General features: G+C 43.3%; 1 protein-coding gene across 1 annotated transcript in view; it reads right to left on the bottom strand.

The window, feature by feature from the left end:
• The window catches only part of CORO2B (coronin 2B), a 101026-nt gene extending 81373 nt beyond the window's left edge, over window positions 1-19653 (bottom strand). Inside the window, exon 1 of the mRNA XM_029910757.1 lies at window positions 19408-19653. Coding sequence (XP_029766617.1) covers window positions 19408-19422 — 15 coding nt within the window. The 5' untranslated portion in view covers window positions 19423-19653. The remainder of the gene's footprint in view (window positions 1-19407) is intronic.
• Between the last annotated feature and the right edge of the window lie 1073 nt (window positions 19654-20726).

Raw genomic sequence — 20726 nt, 5'->3', positions numbered from 1 at the left:
ATTCCTGCGCTGTCTCAATCCTAGCACAGCAGTGGTGATCGGAGCCGTTTTCCTATTAGCACAGTCAGGTAGGACAAGCGACAGCAGGCAAGCTGCTGCCAGTGGTGATGAAAGCACACAAGCTTTTCCACGGCTTCGCTCTGGCAATGGCTTTCCCACCTGTACTGGCAGTGCACACTACTGGACCTGTGTCACATTGGCTGCTATGAGGCCTGGAAGCTGGCGGAGTGTTTTGCTTAAAAGGGAACTGTGGAATTTGGCTGCCCCATTATCCATCTCTGCCGAGCATACGGGTTGGGATGGAGATTTCCCTCTAGTGCGGGAGTCTGAGGGACTCTGAACAGCACAGCCCGCTTACTGCTCTTCCTGGAGAGAACACAGTCTTCCAACAGACCTGCGTTTTCTAAATTCCTTGTGTCAAAGGAACTGGGTCAAGTTTTCATGCAGTAGAATTAGAGGTCAATAGAGGTCACAGACCTGCTACATCCAAGCCATGGCTGCCCACAATGACGCTGCCTTGTCTGGGTCCAGATTCTCACTAGCAGTCCCTGAGAGATTTCTGTTGGTACCAGAAAATATTGTTTACCCAACTTGGTCTGCAGTCTAGGTCCAGAACCAGCAGACTAGATGCAGCTCTGGGTGTCCTGATCCAAACCCATGCCCCTCCTTTCAGTGGGGTGTAAGTCTGAAGTTTGGTGCCTGTCTTGATCTCTAATTTGTATTTTAATCTCATGGCCCATGAGGGCCTGAAGGAGGAGTAGCCAGCCACCTTAGCAAGTCCTGCTCCAACACACTGAGCCCCCAGACTTTGAGACTCATCTCTCCATCAATGTTTCTCCCTGGGAAGAGCTTACACAAGACTTTCACAATTGCAATCAAGGGTCTGTAGACAGAATTCTAACCCGCTATTGAACATTTTTGTTCTTGTTGATTGAAAGCTGCATTGAAAAAAGCTTTCTAATGGTTTTGTGAGGAACAAAGGAGTAAAAGATTTCTTGGAACCAAGCAGGCTCCTAGTGCGTTTCCAGTAAGTGAAAGATCCGATTCACAGATTTGTGGGGGAATGAGCAGCTGGCTCCATCACGTAGATTCTGCCTTCTGCCAGATTTCAGTAATTACACACTGACTAGAAAGACAGGAATCCATAATTCTACTATTTCAGATTCTCTAACTGCATAATGAAATGAACTATTATTCACTTGGAAAGATTTTTCTTTAAACCCCCCCACCCCACCCAAAATCCCACCTTCTGTTGCATTCTGTATTGTACACATTACAGATAGAGAGCCTTCTGCCTACAAAACTAGAATATTAAAGCATAGAACTAATGCTACTGACTCAGAAACAAAATCCATTAAAAAAAAAAAAAGATAAGCAAGATAAATCACTTTTGACAAACACATTTGGAAATGCAGCATTTCCATTTTGTTTTTTTTTTTTGATTCACAGCAATTTCTCAGGGCCTGATCCTGCAAGATTGTGAGCACTTCAGAGAAGCAGAGAGTGGTGGGTGCTCCTACCTGTTAGGAGAAGGGGTTTGATTTTGTATTTTATTCTCTGTTGAAAGAGAAGCTCTGATTTTCATCTTTATAATTCTGCTTAGTAAAGAAATCTGATTCCCTCCTTTCTTTGGGAACAACATGTCCCTTCATATGATCTCAGCAGGTCATATGCTGCAAAACAGTTAGTCAAAAAACTAAAGTGCCTAGTATCTGTAGTTTCCAGTCCCAATACTAGCAACCCACTTTGCACAATTTATGAACAAACAGCCAAAGCAATTCATTCAAGAGCAGTTATAAACTCTTCAGCAATCCCACAGAACAGCCAACGGCAGTGCCAGAATTCAGTTAACAGAACCAGGCAGCACATACAAACCAAATGGGCCCACTCTTAAAACAGAGACTTTGGTTCCATCTATAGTAGGGTTACCATACGTCCGGATTTTCCCAGACATGTCCGGCTTTTTGGTCCTCAAATCCCCATCTGGGAGGAATTTCCAAAAAGCCGAACATGTCCGGGAAAATAGGGAGGCAGGGGAAGGGGACCTCGAGTGCGAGTGGCTGCAGCAAAGCCAAAACTAACAACTCCCCCGATCTGCCGGGGCACGGAGGCGGCGGCGGCATCCGAATGCGCAGCCGCCTCCTCCCCGGGCTCCAACTTTCCCAGCTCCCGCCGCTCTCCACCGCGGCAGGGGCCGAAGCAATTTCCCCAGCACAGCAGCAGCCGGAGCCCGGGGGGCGGGAGGGAGGAGGGGGAATGTGGGGTGCTCAGGGGAGGGGGCGGAGTTGGGGCGGGGACTTTGTGGAAGGGGTTGGAATGGGGGCGGGGAAGGGGCGGAGTTGGGGCGGGGCCGGGGCCCCAGTGGAGTGTCCTCCTTTTTCACTGTTTAAATATGGCAACCCTAATCTATAGTAACCTTTTTACTGGAGAAGAGTCCCCTGTTGCAGCTCCACTGGTGCTAACATAAACAAATGCCAGCAGGTGCCTGGAGTCCTAAGCAGTAGCGTTGACAACACCTACTCAGAGCAGGGTTAGATATCATGTTGGTAAAAATACCAGTCTATCTGGTGCGCTGTCCACGCTGGTGCCCTGTCATAATCCAGAGATGGTTCAACAACAGCTACCAGCATTGCTAACACTGGTGATACCGACTGACTTCTCTCCCCAGAAAATAAAAGCAAGTATATATCTGCTTGCAAAGATGCTAGGAGCATTGCCAGCAGATCGAGGAATGTCATCATTCCCCTCTATTTGGCATTGGTGAGGCCTCATCTGGAGTACTGTGTCCAGTTTTGGGCCCCACACTACAAGAAGGATGTGGAAAAATTGGAAAGAGTCCGGCGGAGGGCAACAAAAATGATTAGGGGGCTGGAGCACATGACTTATGAGGAGAGGCTGAGGGAACTGGGATTGTTTAGTCTGCAGAAGAGAAGAATGAGGGGGGATTTGATAGCTGCTTTCAACTATCTGAAAGGGGGTTCCAAAGAGGATGGATCTAGACTGTTCTCAGTGGTACCAGATGACAGAACAAGGAGCAATGGTCTCAAGTTGCAGTGGGGGAGGTTTAGGTTGGATATTAGGAAAAACTATTTCACTAGGAGGGTGGTGAAGCACTGGAATGGGTTACCTAGGGTGGTGATGGAATCTCCTTCCTTAGAGGTTTTTAAGGTCAGGCTTGACAAAGCCCTGGTTGGGATGATTTAGTTGGGGATTGGTCCTGCTTTGAGCAGGGGGCTGGACTAGATGACTTCCTAAGGTCCCTTCCAACCCTGAGATTCTATGATTATTCCCCATTCCATTTTGAAAATAACCATCATTGTGAGAGAGGACCTGGCTGTTCACTTCAACATATGTTTTGCTTCTATCAGTCAAAACAGGAAGCAGAATCTAAGTTAGTTGACATGTTCAATATTGCATAACTTAGCCAAACAAACGTTAAAATAGTGGGCGAGATATACTGGTGTCAGTGGACACTTGTAGGCCTTAAGAATTCCACTGGAGCCACTCAGGACTTGGAGGTGTAAGCTTCATTGAGTTTAAAGCCAGGAGGGACCATCTAGCCTGACCTTCTATCTAACAGGCCATTAAATTTCACCCAGTTACCCCCCGTATTGAGCTCAATAACTTGTGTGGGGCTGAAACATGTCTTCCTGAAAGCGGCCCATCTTGATTGGAAGCTATCAAGAGACAGAGAGTCCACCAGTTCCTTTGATGGTTTGTTCTAATGGATAATCACCCTCATTGTTCAAATTAGTGCCTTATTTCTAACTTTGAATTTGTCTGGCTTTAACATTCGGTCTTTGTGTAACCCGGGCTTCAGTGGCTGCTCCTTTTAAACACTAGTGGTCAGCTTGGTTTTAGTTTGGGTTTTTTCCCCCCAGAAGAGTGGAGCAGCTGTCCACTGACTCCAGTGGGGACTAGCAGGAAAACAAAAACGGGGGGGAAAGGACACAAACCCTTGGAGCATGCTCAGTAGGACGTCTCCAAAGGTGTGGAGGGGGCAATTCCACTCCCAAGTATAAAGAAAAAAAGGCACCAAACTCTTCAGTTAGTTCCAGCAGACCCAGAGGGAGACAGACGTACCAGAGGGAGGGTGGAGATCTTTGCCCAGAGGGCTGGTGCTCACAGGCCTCTTTTTATTAATTGCAGCAAGCAGATAACCACGAGAACTGGGTGCTTGCTGCTTGCTCAGCTCAGGACTGTGGGGTGACACTAATGCCAAATCAGTGGTGCATGTTTTAAATGCATAGGGTTTGTGGCCTGTGTACCTTTTGGTACTGAAGGAATCTGTATGCTTGATACTTTGTTTGTTTGTTTTGGTTTGTGTAGTATTTGCTGTACGGATGTGATGGTAAGAGTGCATGGAGATTTGAGGAGTCTTAGTTAATCCTCAAATTGTTCTCTCATTAGAAAAAAAGTTTTTGTTTTTTAGTCTGAGCAGCTTTATGACATTGTGGTGTCCTTATTCCAAACTGACGCAACTCAGGGTATGGGCACATATGGCTGTCCAAAATATGCATATTTATCATGTGTTATCCAGAGGTGGGATTTCTGCTGTCAAACCAGACTGAACCTGCTCACTAGTCCTGCAGTAAAACGGAATTAATATGAGCACTTGCGTGCTCAAAGTGTAGTACAGAGGTTCTCAAACTGTGGTCTGCGAGCTCCATTCAGGTGGTCCTCTAAGGTGCGCGCCTGGGTGGCCGTACGAGACAATGAAGGGCCACCCACCTAATTAGTGGAGCCGCGCAGGCATGGCTCCACTAATTAGGTGCCTGGACCCTGGAGAAGACGCACCTGTAAGGTGAGGTGGTGGCCTTGGGGGGAGTAGGGGTAGGTGGGAGGGGGCAGTGGGGTGAGAAGAGAGGGTGGGGGGAATTTGGGACATGCAGGGCTGCGGCAGCCAAAGAAAGTGGCGACCTTCCCCAGCTCCATGGCTGCGGCTGCCGGGGAGAGACCCCCCTCCTTCCCAGCCCCAGCTCGGGGGCTGCCGTGGCGGGGGAGACCGGGCACATCCATCGCACTAGAAAGTTAAGACTACTGATACTAAAATAGGAGTTGTGTGCTTTTATTTGTAGAACAAAAATGTTAATTATTAATTTTTTTTATAGAGTGCTTTTATCCAAAGCACTTTACAATAGTTAGCTAACGGTACAAACAACATTTGGAAAGATCATTCAATGGTCCGCTGAGACCCTCAGCAATTTTCAAGTGGTCCGCGAAAAAAAAAGTTTGAGAACCACTGGTGTAGTAGGCTACATAAATTTAAAAATTGTGGCACCCAAACAGGGACAGCACCATCCTGCAGTTGAAGATTGTATACTGTTGTGACCATGGAACTTGCTGGCTTTATCAGCTTCATCCAGACAGCTCAGTTAGATTGAGCGGGATTCATCCTACTGTTACAAATGAGGAATTGACCCAGGCTTTCAGAGACAGTAACCAGACTGAAGAGAATATAAGCTACCCCCTAGGTACAGGTGAGTCTCATCTTACCCGGGGGTTATGTTCTGCTGTCAGCGCGTAAAGCAAAAATCGCGTATAGTCAAAATTACATTGAGTGTAATGGCGAGCGGAATCGCCCGCACTACAGGTACAGTGTTTAAATTGTTATTTTTCTTTTTTCTTTTTGTTTTTTTGGTTTTTGCTGACCACGCAAAGCTGAATTCGTGCATGTTAAATGAGGGTAAGATAAGACTCGCCCGTACTGCAACTTGAGAATGTAGTGAGAAGTGTGCAGCTCAAATGGTAAGAAAAGAATGTAAAGAGGTTAAACTGAATGGTAAATGGGATGTAATTCCCATTATATTGAGAAATTCCCCTAATACGTCTGATGACAGGTATCCAAAAGATGACAACTCGTTAATAACAGGAGCAATTCCAGAGGACAGTGCAATTAATACTAACCAGACAGGTAACGCTGCAGTGGTGAGGTAGATTTTGATACCTGGAAGCTAGAAATACAACAGCTACTAGACGATCCTGAATTGTCTTCCAAGCGAAGGCAAAGGAAGTTAATAGAAAGCTTGTCACCGCCAGCCAATGAAGCTTTCAATTGAGGGAAATCTACCCTGCAGAACAATGTTTGTTTGACAGAGCTGGGAAAGAATAATGGCCCTGTTTCCAGCGGTGATGAAGTGTATGTGCAATTCCTAAAGACCTTTCAGAAGTCCATGGAAATACCCTCTGAGTATTTGGGAAGATTAAACAGCTATGAGAAGGGTAATGGAGCAGAAGACATGCATTCAAGAAAACCTTAACGTACAGCCAGTAAAGCAATTTATTCATAGACGTTGGGATGAGTCCCTGATTACACAGCTCCATCTGAGGGACCATTTGGATACTACTGCTATTTCTGAGATATCTGACTCTCTAACTTCTGTACAAAATCCACCACTTTGAAGAAGAGAGAGCAAAGAAGGATTATGCAGCTGGGGAAAAAAAACAACAGTCTAAGCCTAGCAGCTCATGCCATACCATAGAAGCTAACCGCGGCTCAAGTTCTGCTGCGGGAGACTCAAAGAAAATGGAAAACCGTACAACTCAACTTGAAGGAGCCACAGTTAAGCTAACGGAAGGACCTGCCACTCCAAAGAGGCAGCACTCAACTAAACAGGATAGCTCTCCGAAATTTCAGGAAACACCCTCAGCTGCTGAGGAATCTATTGCAAACAATCCATGGTTCTTCTGTTACAACGGTGATAAGGAGGATCAGTCTAGTACTCCATGCACAGAGGGTGAGCTAGACCAGTGACTCTCAACCTTTCCCCGACTACTGTACCCCTTTCAGGAGTCTGATTTGTCTTGAGTACCCCCAAATGACTGGTAAACATTTTATAGGACTGTCGGGGAAGGTGAAGATCTCTACCCTGAGGGCTGATGCTCACAGGCCTGCTTTTACTAATTTCCACGAGACGATAACCACAAGAAGAAGGATAGCGGCCTATTCAAAGAACTGGGTGCTTGCTATGTGTTCAGCTCAGGCCTGTGTGGTGACAAATGCCAAAGCAGTGGTGTGCGTTTTAAATGCGTAGGATTTGTGGCCCAGATACACTTTGATACTGAAGAAATCTGTATGTTTGATACTGTTTCCACAGTACTGTATTTGTGGAATAAGATTGCGTTTAGATTTGAGGAGTCTTAACCCTCAAATTGTCCTCTTGTAAACAAAGTTTTTGTCTTTTTTAATTCTGACCAGCTTTACTACATTGCAGAATCTTTATTCCAGACTGGAGCAACTCAGGGTATGGGCATCCAGAACTGTCGACATTTGCAGATTTATCTTGTGGTGTTATCCACGGATGGGACTTCTCCTGTCAAACCAGACTGAACCTGCTCACTAGTCCTGCAGTAAAATGGAGTTATGGTGGGTACTTGTGTAATCCCAGTGTAGTGGGTTACAATTGGTTCTTGCTGCTAGATTAAAGTTCCCCTTAGATCCCAGTAGTTTCTCTCCCCATGAAGGTACTTACCCACTAATCAAGTCACCTTTCAGGTTTTTTATTTTTATTTTTTATAAGCTAAACAGGCATTGCCTCTAGTCCTTGAATCACGGTTGTGGCTCTTTTCTGCACCCTCTCCAATTTTCCAACATCCTTTTTAAAATGTTGACACCAGAAGTGGATGCAATATTGCAGTATCGGTCTCACCAATGCAGCAGACCTAGGGGAAAGTCACCTCCCTGCTGCTACTAACTACTATATATGCTACTATTCAGATGCATCTGAAGAAGTGGGGTTTTTTTACCCACAAAAGCTTATGCCCAAATAAATCTGTTAGTCTTTAAGGTGCCACCGGACCCCTCGTTGTTTTTGTGGATACAGACTAACACGGCTACCCCCTGATACTTAACTACTATAGTCTGTCTACACTATCAAGACAAATAAAATACTGAGGGAAACAAGGGAGAGATCTGAACCACCACTGATTCTTATCCAGACAATATAGAGGAGAATCTAACTATAATATATGCAAATGCAACATATATTGTATAATTATAATATATTTAAGAACCAAGCCTTATCGAATCTTATCAAACATCTTATACTATCTAACATTGTGAAATTATTATACAGTCTTTCAATTCATTTATTTTTTAAATTTTCCATCATGACCCTTCCATAATGACTATCAAAAGCATTGTGAAATGGGGAAGTTTAGTTTATATATAAAACTTCCAGCAGGGGTTGTTTATCTCTATCACCTCCCACAGGGAACTAAGACGCCCTGGCGGACGTAAGGAAAGCCCAGTTCCCACAGCGAAAGGAGAGCAGGGGACAGTGAGGGGAAGCATAGGGAGGGACACGGGGATAAGAGAACGGAACAGATGTTGAATATTGTTACATGCTTTAAAAGAAAGGATTCTATTAAGTGCTGGGGCTCCATTTAAGAATGTACAGTAAATCAGACTCAGTATCCGGTACAATATAGGTGTTAAAAGAGGAAAAGCAGTAGATGTGGGAGTTCTAAAATGACTGTGTGTGTGTGATGGGAACTCTTTCCCAACCATCTGATTTAAGGAAGAGGCACAACTGTAATGGAGACCTGGCATCTGGCTGGGGAGGTCTTGCTGCTTTCAAGAAAGGGTGAGAGCAGACATGGTACCCATGGGTGAGTTTGTTAATGTCATGACCATTAACTAAAGGGGATGAGCAACCCAACAAAAAGGAAAAGGGTATTCAGCTCACAGAGGATTTTCCTCGTAAGATTTATTTACAGGAAACACACTTGAAGAAAAGTGACAAATACTTGATGACTTCTTGGACACAGCTACCACGTGTCTTACTAGAGCAATCTAATTGAAGAGGGCTCACAATACTCTTTGCTAAACGCGTCTCTTTATTGTTTCAGCACAACTCAGATCAGGGGGCAGATACATTTTAATTAAGGGGTCCTTGAAAGGTAAATGTCTCACCTTTGCCAATGTATATGCTCCCAATCAAGGGCAAGTTTGGTTTTTTTTAAATCGGTTTTTTTAGGGATTTAGGAGCTGTTAGGGAAGGGGATATTCCAGGGATGATTTAACGAGGTGCTTAATCCTTCTTTGGATTGATCGAATGTACACAGAAGGCATTTGGGAGGAGCAAGGGCAAATTTGTTGCATCACTTAGAAAATGAGCATCTAGTGGACATCTGGCGGGAGATGAATCCGGATGTCAGGGGATATACATATTCTGCTACTCCTGGATCTTATTCAGAATTTATATTATTTTTTGTTTCTAGGACCTTGTCTAGTTTGGTAAAAAAAAAACTAGTCTTGGTGTTTATAACTTGGTTTGACCATGCCCCTACATATGTTAGATCAGAAGATTGGGACTCATTGGAAAAAACAAAAGAGCCCGCCCTTGAATAGAGCTTTGTTGTACGATCCTCTTAGAATTCAAGAGCTGGAAGAAAATTTCCAGAAACATTTAGAAGGAAGTGATCAGTAAAAGTGTTCTCTGGGATTATGGACAGGTGGTAATGAGGGGGAACCTCATAAATAAAGCATCAGATCTTGAAAAAGTGAGAACTCCTTGAAGAAGACAGTTTGGTTAAAGAACTTCCTGCTTTGACAGGTAGACAAACCTACGGGATCTAAAAGTGTGTGTGAGAAAATAATTGAGGGAAGAGGAAAGATTAACTTGTTACAAACAGGTAAAGCTGAGCAAACACTTACCTATAGTAAACAAAAATATTATGGACGGGGCAATAGAGCCAATAGGCTTTTAGCCAGAAAGTTAAAAAAGAAATAGGATAAGACAAGCATCACTCTGATTAGAAATAAAAAGTGAGATTTAGTAACTGGCATCAGACAGATCTCTGAAACCTTTGCTAATTTTTTCCATTTTTTCCATATTTTCCATATTTTGTAGGCTCAGAACATCTAAATCCCAAACTCGTAAATAAATATTTGAGAAGTATGAAACTGCCTCAGCTTTCAGAGGATGCCATGGCAGCTCTTGATAGGCAAATTGCTGCAAAGGAAGTTGAAAAGGTATTTAAGAATTTAAAATCCAATATAAGTCCAGGTGCTGAGGGGTTTCCTGGGGAATATTGTAGAATTCTCAAGTCAGTTTTGGTACCTATTTTAACTAAATAGGTTAATAGTATACTGCAGGGGAATGAGATTTAAGATTCATGGGAAAATGCAAAAATTGTGAGGAAATTATTAAAGAGAACCATCTTTGACAAAATGCCAGCTTCCTAGAAATCCCCTGAGCTGCTCATCAATGCTCTAGTAAAGGATCGGCATTTTAAACAGAAAAACAAATTAGTTTATTTTTCATTGTTAGCACTTAGACTCTGTATTACACATACTGGAAAAATGTGACCCTTTCCTCCTATGGAATTGTGGTATAGTAAAATATGGACCATTCTTGTAATGGAAAAGTTTTCACACCAAGTAGGTACACAAGAGTTGCACCAAAAAGAGGACAGTTATTTAGAAATGTGGTTACCCTTTCTAGCATATTCAGAGGAGGTGGGTTCTCCACCCAGCAAGTCAGAATCTTTAGTCAGGATTTGGGAGTATAAACTGATCCAGAACAAGCAATGTATGATTTAGCATGTTAATGTTTTATTATAACTTTGCCTTAATAAAGAGTTAGACAACAACAAAAAAACCCTCCATTTGATGAGGATTCTCCATGGACAACTATTCTGACATCTGTCAGTTAGCCAATTTGTGACCTATTCAGAGTGTGCTTTAAAATAAAAGCACTATACACTATCAATAATCAGAATGTCTCAGAGTACTAAGTCAAAACATCTTTCAAAAGTCTACGGTTACCTTTATCAAACAAAGACCAGAATCAATTTATTTGACAAAACCTATTTTCCATAAAACCAGGTTGACTGGCATTAATTATGTTCCTATCCTTTATGATCACTAATTGAATCCTGTATCACTTTTTCCATAAGACCATAATTTGCCCCAGTCACTCTAAAACTGCATTGAAGTAGATTACAAACTACAGTATAATTCTCTTTTAGAGAGTCCTGTTCCTACCACCAGAATAACATAATTGTATCTCAGTTCATAAGTGGGTTCCATTGTAATTACTATTTGATCATATTAGACTACAGCAAGTTATTTTCTCATATCTTTTACTTGGCATGTTTGACTCCTTTGGGTTAACACAAAATAAAGAGTTACTAAAATAGATGATGATTCTTATTTAAAATTAATTTTGAGACCTATCAGCTGGCCAGTGTTTAATGCATGTTAAATTTGTAATGTTTTATTTTCTTAAATACAAATCTTAGATGGTACCAAGTCAAAAGCCTTATAGAAGTCTAAATATATTACATCAACGCTATTACCATTATCAATCAAATGTGTAATCTCATAAGAAATATCAAGTTAGTTTGACAGGGTCTGTTTTCCATAAATCCATGTTTTTTTGCATTAATTGTATTACCCTTCTTCAATTCTTTATTAATCAAATCCCATATCAATTATTCCATTATTTTGCCTGGGGTTCAATGTCAGACTGACAGGCCTCTAGTGACAGGGGTCATCCTGTTTATGTTTTTAAAATAGTAGTATACTAGCTTCCTTCCAATCCTCTGGAACTTCCCCAGGGTTCCAAGACTTATTGAAAAATCAATATTAATTGTCCAGAGAGCACCTCGGCCAGCTCTTGTAGGATCCTTGGATACAGGTTAAACAGACCTGCTGATTTAAAAAATGTCTAATTTAGCAGCTACTAAACATCCTACTGAGTTACTTTTCATTCTGACAGTATTTCATTATCGTCATCTTCTACGAATACATTATCAGCCTTTCTCCCCAAATTCAGAAGTGATTCATTGAATGCTTCTTTTTCTGCATTACTGACAATTCTACAATTTTCATCTAGTAATGGACCAATACTATTGTTAGGATTCCCATTGTTCTCCATGTACTTAAACTCCTTCTTACTGTACTTAACTTTTCTGGCCATTGATCACTCCTTGTGTCTTTTTGCTTCCCTTATCAGTCTTCTACAATTCCTAGCTTGTAATTTATATTCATTGCTATTAACGTCTTCTTTTTTCCATTTGTGTTTTATATATTATAAAAAAAATTATTTATAGCTGCTTTCACTCGCCCCCCCCCCCCAAAAAAAAAACCTTTTTTTTTTTTTACTTCTTCTTTCTTCCTTTTATAAGATTTTTTTTAATTTTGGAACATTTAAAAATGTTTTTAAACAGTTCCCAGTTGTTCACTTTGTGTATTAAAGTTCTTTCTCCCACCTTATTTGGCTCAATTGTTTTCAGCTTTGTGAAATTGGCCCTTTTAAAGCACCAACTAGTGGTTTGGACTTTATTCTGCTTGCACACAACCAATATAATCAAGTCCTAATCACCTGCATCTAAGCAACCACTAATTTTTAGTTCAGTATTCAGTTTCTCTTTATCTGTCAAGATGAAGTCCCATATAGATGAGATCTTCTGGATGTACATAAGTTCACTAGGGAAAGATTGCAAGGGGCAGTTCCATTTTTGATGCAAAGCTACTATTTTGTTCCTAGGTAAGCAGCTGAAGACTGAAGATAAGGATGGCTTCACCTACCCCATATATTTGAAAGATACTTCCCGAATTAACATAGACTGACCAGCAGTCAGCCACGTGCTCACTCTTCCAAGGCATTATCTTGGAGAACTGGCCAATTCCACACAAGGGAAGATTTGGTCAGAATAATGGTTAGGAGACCGCACAGGTGGCACTTGTGATACATACATGTATAACTGGACAACATGGCTTGGTGCATATGCCTCTTAGTCTTGAACCAGTGTAAGAGGAATAATTTTTCTGCCTGCTCCTTGGTGCACAATGGTTTGGCTGTGGAGGATTCATCATATCTCTCCCTCACCAAGCTGAGCGTAACCTCCACCCTGGACATAACCTCCTTCCTGGGATTAGTGAGCCGCATGCTTCTCTGCGCTGCTGAATCCAGGTAGGCTTGGCCTGTGTGCAAAGAGTAACTGTATAGACTGACCCCATTGATTTTGTCAGTCTGTAATTCTGCTGTCACAGACCCGTGTGTGTTGTAAAATGGATAAACGTATTAGGGAGGTGGGGAAGACAGTTTTTACTGTTCAAATGAAGATATGGACATTTATGTTAATGACTTGTTTTAATGTTTAATATTCAGACCTTAAACTTCAAAGCAATGGTAATAGACCAGGCCGGATTAAAGTCCTTACTTTAATTGCTTTTTTTAAAAGATTACGTTCTTTTACAAAGTGCAACTGTCAATTGGTATTGGAAGTGAGGGAAGCTCCTTCCACTACAAATGCAGCTGATGGGACCCTCCAAGTTAAAAATTCAGGGAGGAATCCTTTACCCAGCAGTCTGTTTAGTCTTCTTTAGAGGCTAGTGAAGCATCATTTTGATAAAGTTGATAAGTTAATATTTATAACAGACTTTGGAAAAATATAGAGCAGGCTAAGTGCAAAGTCTTAAAGATAACAGTACTCAAACCCAATTTATAAGATTGTGTAGTATCATCAGCCCTCCATGGGGTTACTCCAGGGAAGAATTTGTACACCATGCTTTAATTTGCACCAAATTTTCCTTTATCTAATCTTACTGCTGTGGCATCAGGCAACATCCCCCAAAGGCAATGATTACTGGTCAGTCTGAGTTTCTATGAAACACTCATGAAGTTATGAGCCCTTCTGAAACAGGCGTCTAAAATTCACACACGAGTGATGGGCAAACATCAAAAGTTCAGAGATTTAGGTCTAAAACTTTTACCAACCCCTTGAGTTTCCAGAACTGAGCTGAAGAATAGCATAAGCAAAGCCGTGCTATTGATATATTTGCAAGTCATCTTCCTGGTCTGGCTGGAGCCAGGAGGACTGAGACTCATCCCTAGGTTAAATAGTAGTTTGCATTAGAATCCCTTAGCTGATCTCTCTTGATTTCTGCTGGTGTCTGGTGGCTTCTATTGGAGAAACAGGAACCACTAGGACAATAATTCTGTGTTCCAAAGACTCATTGCCAGTTGGAACCAGCCGAACATTTTCAGCTGGAATTTTCACTATGGTGTTAAGTGGGCAGAAAAATAATGGAGGTGGGAGAGAGATGGAAGGTTTTCCAAGCCCCCAGAAAGGTTTACTTGGAGTTTGGGGTAGATCGTTGGGTGTGGTTCTTGGGTTCTCTCTACATTTGAGTCAGTTCTTCCCTTCCCTGGTTATAATTTGACCAAGTTCTCCTTGGCCAGAAAGTCGGCATACCTGATGAGGGCTCAAGCTGTGAGAATGCATTTATTTGAATTTGTTATGGGCCATTTGGCTCTTTTTTGTGAGAAGGACAGAGGGCTGTTTCAGACAAGGCCGACGTCCAGGTTGTTTCAGGTATTTCACAGACACGCACACACACACAGACCTGCACCATAACAAAAGCATTTCATGCTAGTCTAACACATCTAAGAGCCTTTCAGTATTTGGTCTTAAGATTTAACAAACACCACAATACACCAAAACTCCCACAAGCTCTGAGACAGTAAGTTCTTCAGCTCATAGACTCATAGACTTTAAGGTCAGAAGGGACCATTATGATCATCTAGTCTGACCTCCCGCATGATGCAGGCCACAAAATCTGACCCACCCACTCCTGGAATAATTCTCTCCCTTGACTCAGCTGTTGAAGTCCCCAAATCATGATTTAAAGACTTCAAGTTGCAGTGAATCCTCCAGCAAGCGACCCCTGCCCCATGCTGCGGAGGAAGGCGAAAAACCTCCAGGGCCTCTGCCAATCTTCAGCTGTATTTTGGAAACTCTGGTCTACATTTTCAAAAGGATGCTGAAGTTAGGCACTTAGGGTCAGATTTTCAAAGGTATCTAGGTGCCTAAGGCCTTTGAAAATTTGACCCATTGGTCCACATGTAGGCACCATATTAAAAGTGGCCTGATTTTTAAAGCTGATGAACACCCACAGCAACCACTGAAGTTAGGGGAATTCACCAAATGACACTCTTCTGTCACTGAGGGTTGTGAGGACTCAACCTCTCAGGCAGCGTTGAGGTAGGTGCCTAGGTTTAGGCACTCACGTTTGAAAATGTGGGGCTCAATGCTTGTGGCAAGGAGATCCTGCGTCACAATTTTGAGGCCCCATGGTACACTTCCCAACTTTAAGAGAAGGATTTCGCCTTCTGACTTGGAGTGAAGGCACTCTGTGTCTGACTGACAAGAGGGCAGCATGCCCATCCCTATGCTGAATACCTGACAGACCTATAGTAACAGAGGAGCTCAGTGCTTAAGAATGTATAGGAGTTATTTTTCAGGACTTATTCCCCCCACCCATGTCCAAGATACTCTCAGGAGCCTTCTCAGCCCTGACTTAACTGCCATTCACGAACACCCACCCCGAGTCCTTGCATCACAGCAGACAGATTGGAAGTGACTCCCTTCGGAAGTAATCAACACCACTCGAATTGTCCAAAGGGCACGCTGTTCTGTGAGAACAGCCCCTCCTTTCCACGTCTGACTGAACACACCACTTTGCAGTGGTAAGGAAAACATCCCAAACCTTTTCCAGGGGGACAGGCCCCTACTAACGCCTGACAGCTTAGATCCAAGTGCTGATCTCCTTTGAGAGAAGCCACCACCACCATTCACTCTGCCATCACATTTCTTTCCTACAAGAAGCATAACAGGTATCTAGAAGAATCCTTACAGCACATGGTCATGTGCTATAGTGGCGGTTACATACTTCGTATCTTTGTTAGAAGGCAACACTCATCCATAGAGAGAGAGAAGAGGATGTGTTTACAGAGGATTTCCTGTATGGTTGCTAGCTTAGTCTTTGTGTGTTGGATGGGGGTTGGTTTTTTTTTTTTTTTTATAAAAAGCAAGTGCTTTTAAAAACAAACACATGAAGTCTCATCATGCATCGTGCCACTATGCTAGTTCTCCCTGGACTGGCTCAGTAATGTGCACTGCGCTGTATTGATACTCACCAATATTGCATTCATGGCACACAGCATGGATGAAATCCAACTCCTTGCTAGAGCTTGGCAAATAATTAATTTTTTTTGGTTCAACTGCGGTTCTGAAAATAAATTGTTGGGGTCGGGATAGGGGGACAGAGAATTAACTTAAAAAAATCTGGCAAGCTGAAAAGTTGAAAACTAATTCAAACTAATTCAAACAATGTTTTGGTTTTGAGCTTTTTTTAAAAAAATATTCTTTAATTATTTTTTTTAAGTAGAATTGAAGTAAATTGTGAATGTATTTTAATTGGGGGGAAAAGCAAGATATTTTATTTTGAAAATGTCAGAAGAAAACATTTACTGTTTTTTAGAATTTTTTTAAGCCAAACCAATATGGCAAAAGTCAATAAAAAGACACAAAATGTCTTGGTCAACCCAAGTCTGCATAGTTTGGCGGGGGGAAAAATTTCAGCTGAAAAATGTTGCCCAGCTTCTTACCCTGCAGAAGGTGCACTTGGATATCGGAAAGGCTGAATGTGCCTTAGCATGGAACAAGTGTAGCAGCTTCAAGCACTGAGTTCCTGCACTGGGATCTGCATGGAAAGTCCCATGTGTAAATCTGACAGCAGGTTCAGGGCTTTAGTTGGGAATTTTCCTTTGAGTTATAACCCTTCATGTTATAGGGACACAAGATATGGAAAGGGAAAACAACAACAACAACAAAAATCAAATATGGAACATGCTTTATTTAAAGCACCCCAAGGGCTGCTGTATCATATTAGTATTTTACTTTGACTTCTAGTTTACCATTTATTTCAATAGAAATAAATAAAGGAGTGCTCTATCTATGGGCCTGGAAGTTTTGTTCTCTGTAATTCTGAGGAACGTGCACCATCCAGGCCTTCACTCCACTCAGTTGTGATTGAATCTGTTTTGCCAACTCCAAGCATTCAAAAGACATTATTCGAGCCCCCATAAAAACAACTTCTTGGCTTAAAAATTTATTTATTTCAGAAATAAATGTGGAGTTCTTTTTCTTAACTTACAGGTTCATATTTTCAAGCTTTTCTCTACAGCCACAAGGGCTAGAAATATACTTTTGTTGTTCCAAATGAAAGTTAAGATGCTGACACATTCATCCGACTCCAGGAGCAGAGACGTTAAGAATCACAGTATATACTGAGAGACTCACAAGAAACTCATGCAAGCATTGGCACCACTGTTCAGCGTTTGGAAGAATAGTTGGTTCTCAGCAGATCACTCTCCTGTTAGGTTAGGAGAAAGTGACGTGGCTTGTCCAACCTAGTGCATCTAGGCCCATGTCAATACTGGGAGTTGTGTTTAGTCTTCGATTTAGAGTGTAAACTTTTGGGGCCGGGAGCTCTGTATGTCTCCAAATACCTTTATGCTGTAGAAATAAAATCCATCAGCAATGCCATCTCTCTGAACAGAAAGGCCAAGGACATTCTGCGTGAAAAGTAGCAAGCAGCATTCTGGCAGTATAACAATAAGACCTCACTGAACCCCAGGCAAGGCTGTCACCCACATAGGAGTCACCCCATCTTTCATTCCCATTTGCTTCTGCTCCGTATGCAGAAAACCAGCAGCCGTAGGAAGTTTGGTCACTACCCCTGCCTTTCATTAATTCAAAGCCACGCTCCACTAACCTGCGTCGCATCAATGGAACAAAGGGCAACAGCTTCGCTTGGCCTCTGACACCTGCCCACACACCATAAAGAAGTCAGTTCATTCCTCAGCTGTTAAACAAATGTTGATCTGAACTGTGTGCCTGTTGCCTCCTTACTCTCTAGAGTCTTTGGCTCGTCAAACGTAGTTCGGTCGCTCAAAGCTCAAGTTAATGCAGCCTGAAGTAGCAGTTATTCCCCACCTCCTTACCAGAAGCCCAGTTGTGCATTTGTACCTACTGAGTGTAAGTCTTTGCATTAACTGTATCCTGATTTTCCAGTCACGGGATTGCCCTGAACAATTTCGCTATATTACAGCTTTTTTATTAATGGAGCACAAACCAGTACCATGGAACAAAACATGTAGCAAAACCCTGTAGTATGATTCCAACTGGCAATCCTCTGTAGAGGCAACCACTTTAACATGCCTCTACACTTACTAGTATACTTCCTTCCTCCCCAACGATTAAAGGCCATCTCCCTTCTACAACTGATTATTCTGGCTTTTGGGTAGCTGCTAAGACTTTTCACCGCACAGGATTTCTGTTTCTTTTGACATTCGTGCATCAGCTCAGCTAACTCTACAGATCAAAGTCAAGGAGTGACCTGGTGCAGTTGGGCCAAGCAGGTGTTTGGCCCGCTAACGGGTGTGATGCACGGCTGCTCACTTGTCGAGTCATGGCCTTAGCGGAGCAAGGCTACCTGTGCTGACAACGCTAGACACAAATGCTGATTTGACACAAAGCAACCGCACCAACTAGATCTTTTCACCTGAATCCTCCCTACGAAAACTAAATTATATTTATTTCCTCAATCCCAGACCCAAGGACCAAGGTGAATGGGAAATAAAAGTACTTGGATCCCTAGTATTAGGCACCGCAGGTACTGTCACTATAGATATGAAACTAAAATGCCAAGAAAGCCACACTGGTCCCCGTTAGAACAGTAATGTGGGAAACCAGAGACCCCACTTTATGACCAAAGAGAGATCCGAAAGGACCTCAGATAAATAGAAGATTGTAAAGCTTTACATTAAAGATATTAACTTCCAGCCCATGGCACTTCCCTGCTCTTTTCCATTAGAGCAGGTTTGCTTTTTCCTGCAGAGATGGGTGCAGCGAGCGAGCCCATGACATCGCACAGGGTCTCTTGATTAAACAGTGATTTACAATGTCCCGTTTCAGCTCCCCCACTACTGAGGTTTGCTTCCCCGCAAACAACCTGGTGGCCACCTGTAGATACCGGTGAGGGGCCTGCCAAGGAGATCTGCTTGGCCAGGACTGGCTCCTGGGGTGAGCTCTGCAGGGGTGGGGCAGGCAGAGTTGCCCCACAAGGGGTTGTTGTAGCTTGCCAAAAGCCTCTCCAGTGATCTCTCATCCCCGTCCTTCAGCCAGGAAGGGACGCGGGAGCCAAGCCCAGGTGAGGGTCTTCGCTGCGGGGAAGCAAGTGAGCCACCCCCTGACCAGATGTCCCGATTTTATAGGGACAGTCCTGATTTTTGGGTCTTTTTCTTATATAGGCTCCTATTACCCCCCCCCCCCCATCCCGATTTTTCACACTTGCTGGCTGGTCCCCCCAGCTCCCTGGCTGCCAGCTCTCCAAGGGTTAAAAATGCAGCATGCACTGAAGCTCATTAGGCGAGGCAGCAATTGAGGGGTGCGGGTGCAAAGCGGCTCCTTGGGGCTGGACTAACGACCCCCCCCCTCCCCGGTGCCCTTGCTGGGCCAGCCGGCAGCCGGGTCCCCACTGCAGCGCAGGGAGCCGCCCCGCGCCCCGGGCGAGAGCCGCCCCAGCTGGCGGCGCAGGGCTGCGCTTACCTTGGTGACAGTCATGCAGGAACGGTGGGGCCCCGGTGCAAGCAGGCAAAGGCAACCGGGCAGGGGACGCTGCTGCCGGGGTGGGGTTGTTGGGTTGGGTTGTGTGTTTTCTCCTCTCCCCCTGCAGAGGAATCGGCGTCAGTGGTCACAGGAAGAGCTGGGGACCAGCCCTCCTCCTTCGCCGCCTCCCTCCCAGGCAGGCTGATGAAGCTGTCCTTGCACTGATGGCTGCAGTGATGTCAGCGTGTGCATTTCTAATGCATGAGCCTCCTTCGCTGCTGCAGACGGGAAGGGAGGGGGAGAGCCAAGGAGACTGAAGGGAGGGGGGGGGGGAAGAAGCAGCGATTGATTGTGGTGGTGCACAGTCCAGAAGGGAACACGCTGCCGTTCAGCTCCAAGGGGGAAAGGTCCTTTCTTTAACTCTGGGAAGAGCACAGAACTTCCCAAGGGCAGGGGGCAGGACATGGGGAGACACCTGCTGAACTTCCAAGAGATGGTGTGTGGCCATCGCTTCATGCCCGCCCCTGGGTCTCTAAGCTACTGGCACAATGGGCCCCTTATGAACAGATGCATGGAAGGATAAGTCAGGCACATGCCACAGACACTAAACTGACTCAAAGAAAGTCATGTCCCCGTTTCATTATTAATGCAGTAGATTAAATGCGAGGATTGTATTGTTATGGCCAGTTAGGAGGCTTGGAAGGATGCCATTTTTAATGGGTAAATGTCCATTTCACCCCATACACACACAAAGCCGCTAAAGAATATTTCCAGCCATTAATAATCAAAAGTTACAGCGAGGCAAAGTAAGAAAAATGCTCTTTGAGAACTTAGAGTTTGGTTTTAAGATATTTACGTGGCGTGTTTTGATATGTGAGGTTGACAATTTATGTTTTGGGAGTTATAAACCTTTCACTTTTTGAATCTCAATCAACTGTCATTAAGTAATAATTGTCTGACTGCAACTGAAAATTTAAATCAAATTTTTAAAGTGCTTAAAAATGTATATCATCCCTCAAAATTATATCTAAAAAACCCTGAATTCTGCTAAGCCTACCTTTTAGGCATCATCCCCCTTTTTTTTTTTTTTGCTACTTAGATTTGATTCAGAACACAAATGGATGAAAGCAATAACCAATGTCTGTGACCAGACATCGTTAACTGTGGCAGTCAATTCTCACATGGTCACCTTAACGGGTGGCTTGTGATTTATGTAAAGCTCATAGTGATCAATAAGAGACAGAGTTATGGTTTGGAGCTACAGTCACTCAGACAACAAAAATGCTTGTTTATGAACATCGTACAAAGAGCCCGACACC

This window comes from Terrapene carolina, unplaced genomic scaffold, assembly GCF_002925995.2.
Source record: "Terrapene carolina triunguis isolate 2854851 unplaced genomic scaffold, T_m_triunguis-2.0 Scaffold67, whole genome shotgun sequence".
Lineage (NCBI taxonomy): Eukaryota > Metazoa > Chordata > Testudines > Emydidae > Terrapene > Terrapene triunguis.
This window is presented reverse-complemented; position numbering and strand designations above follow the sequence as displayed.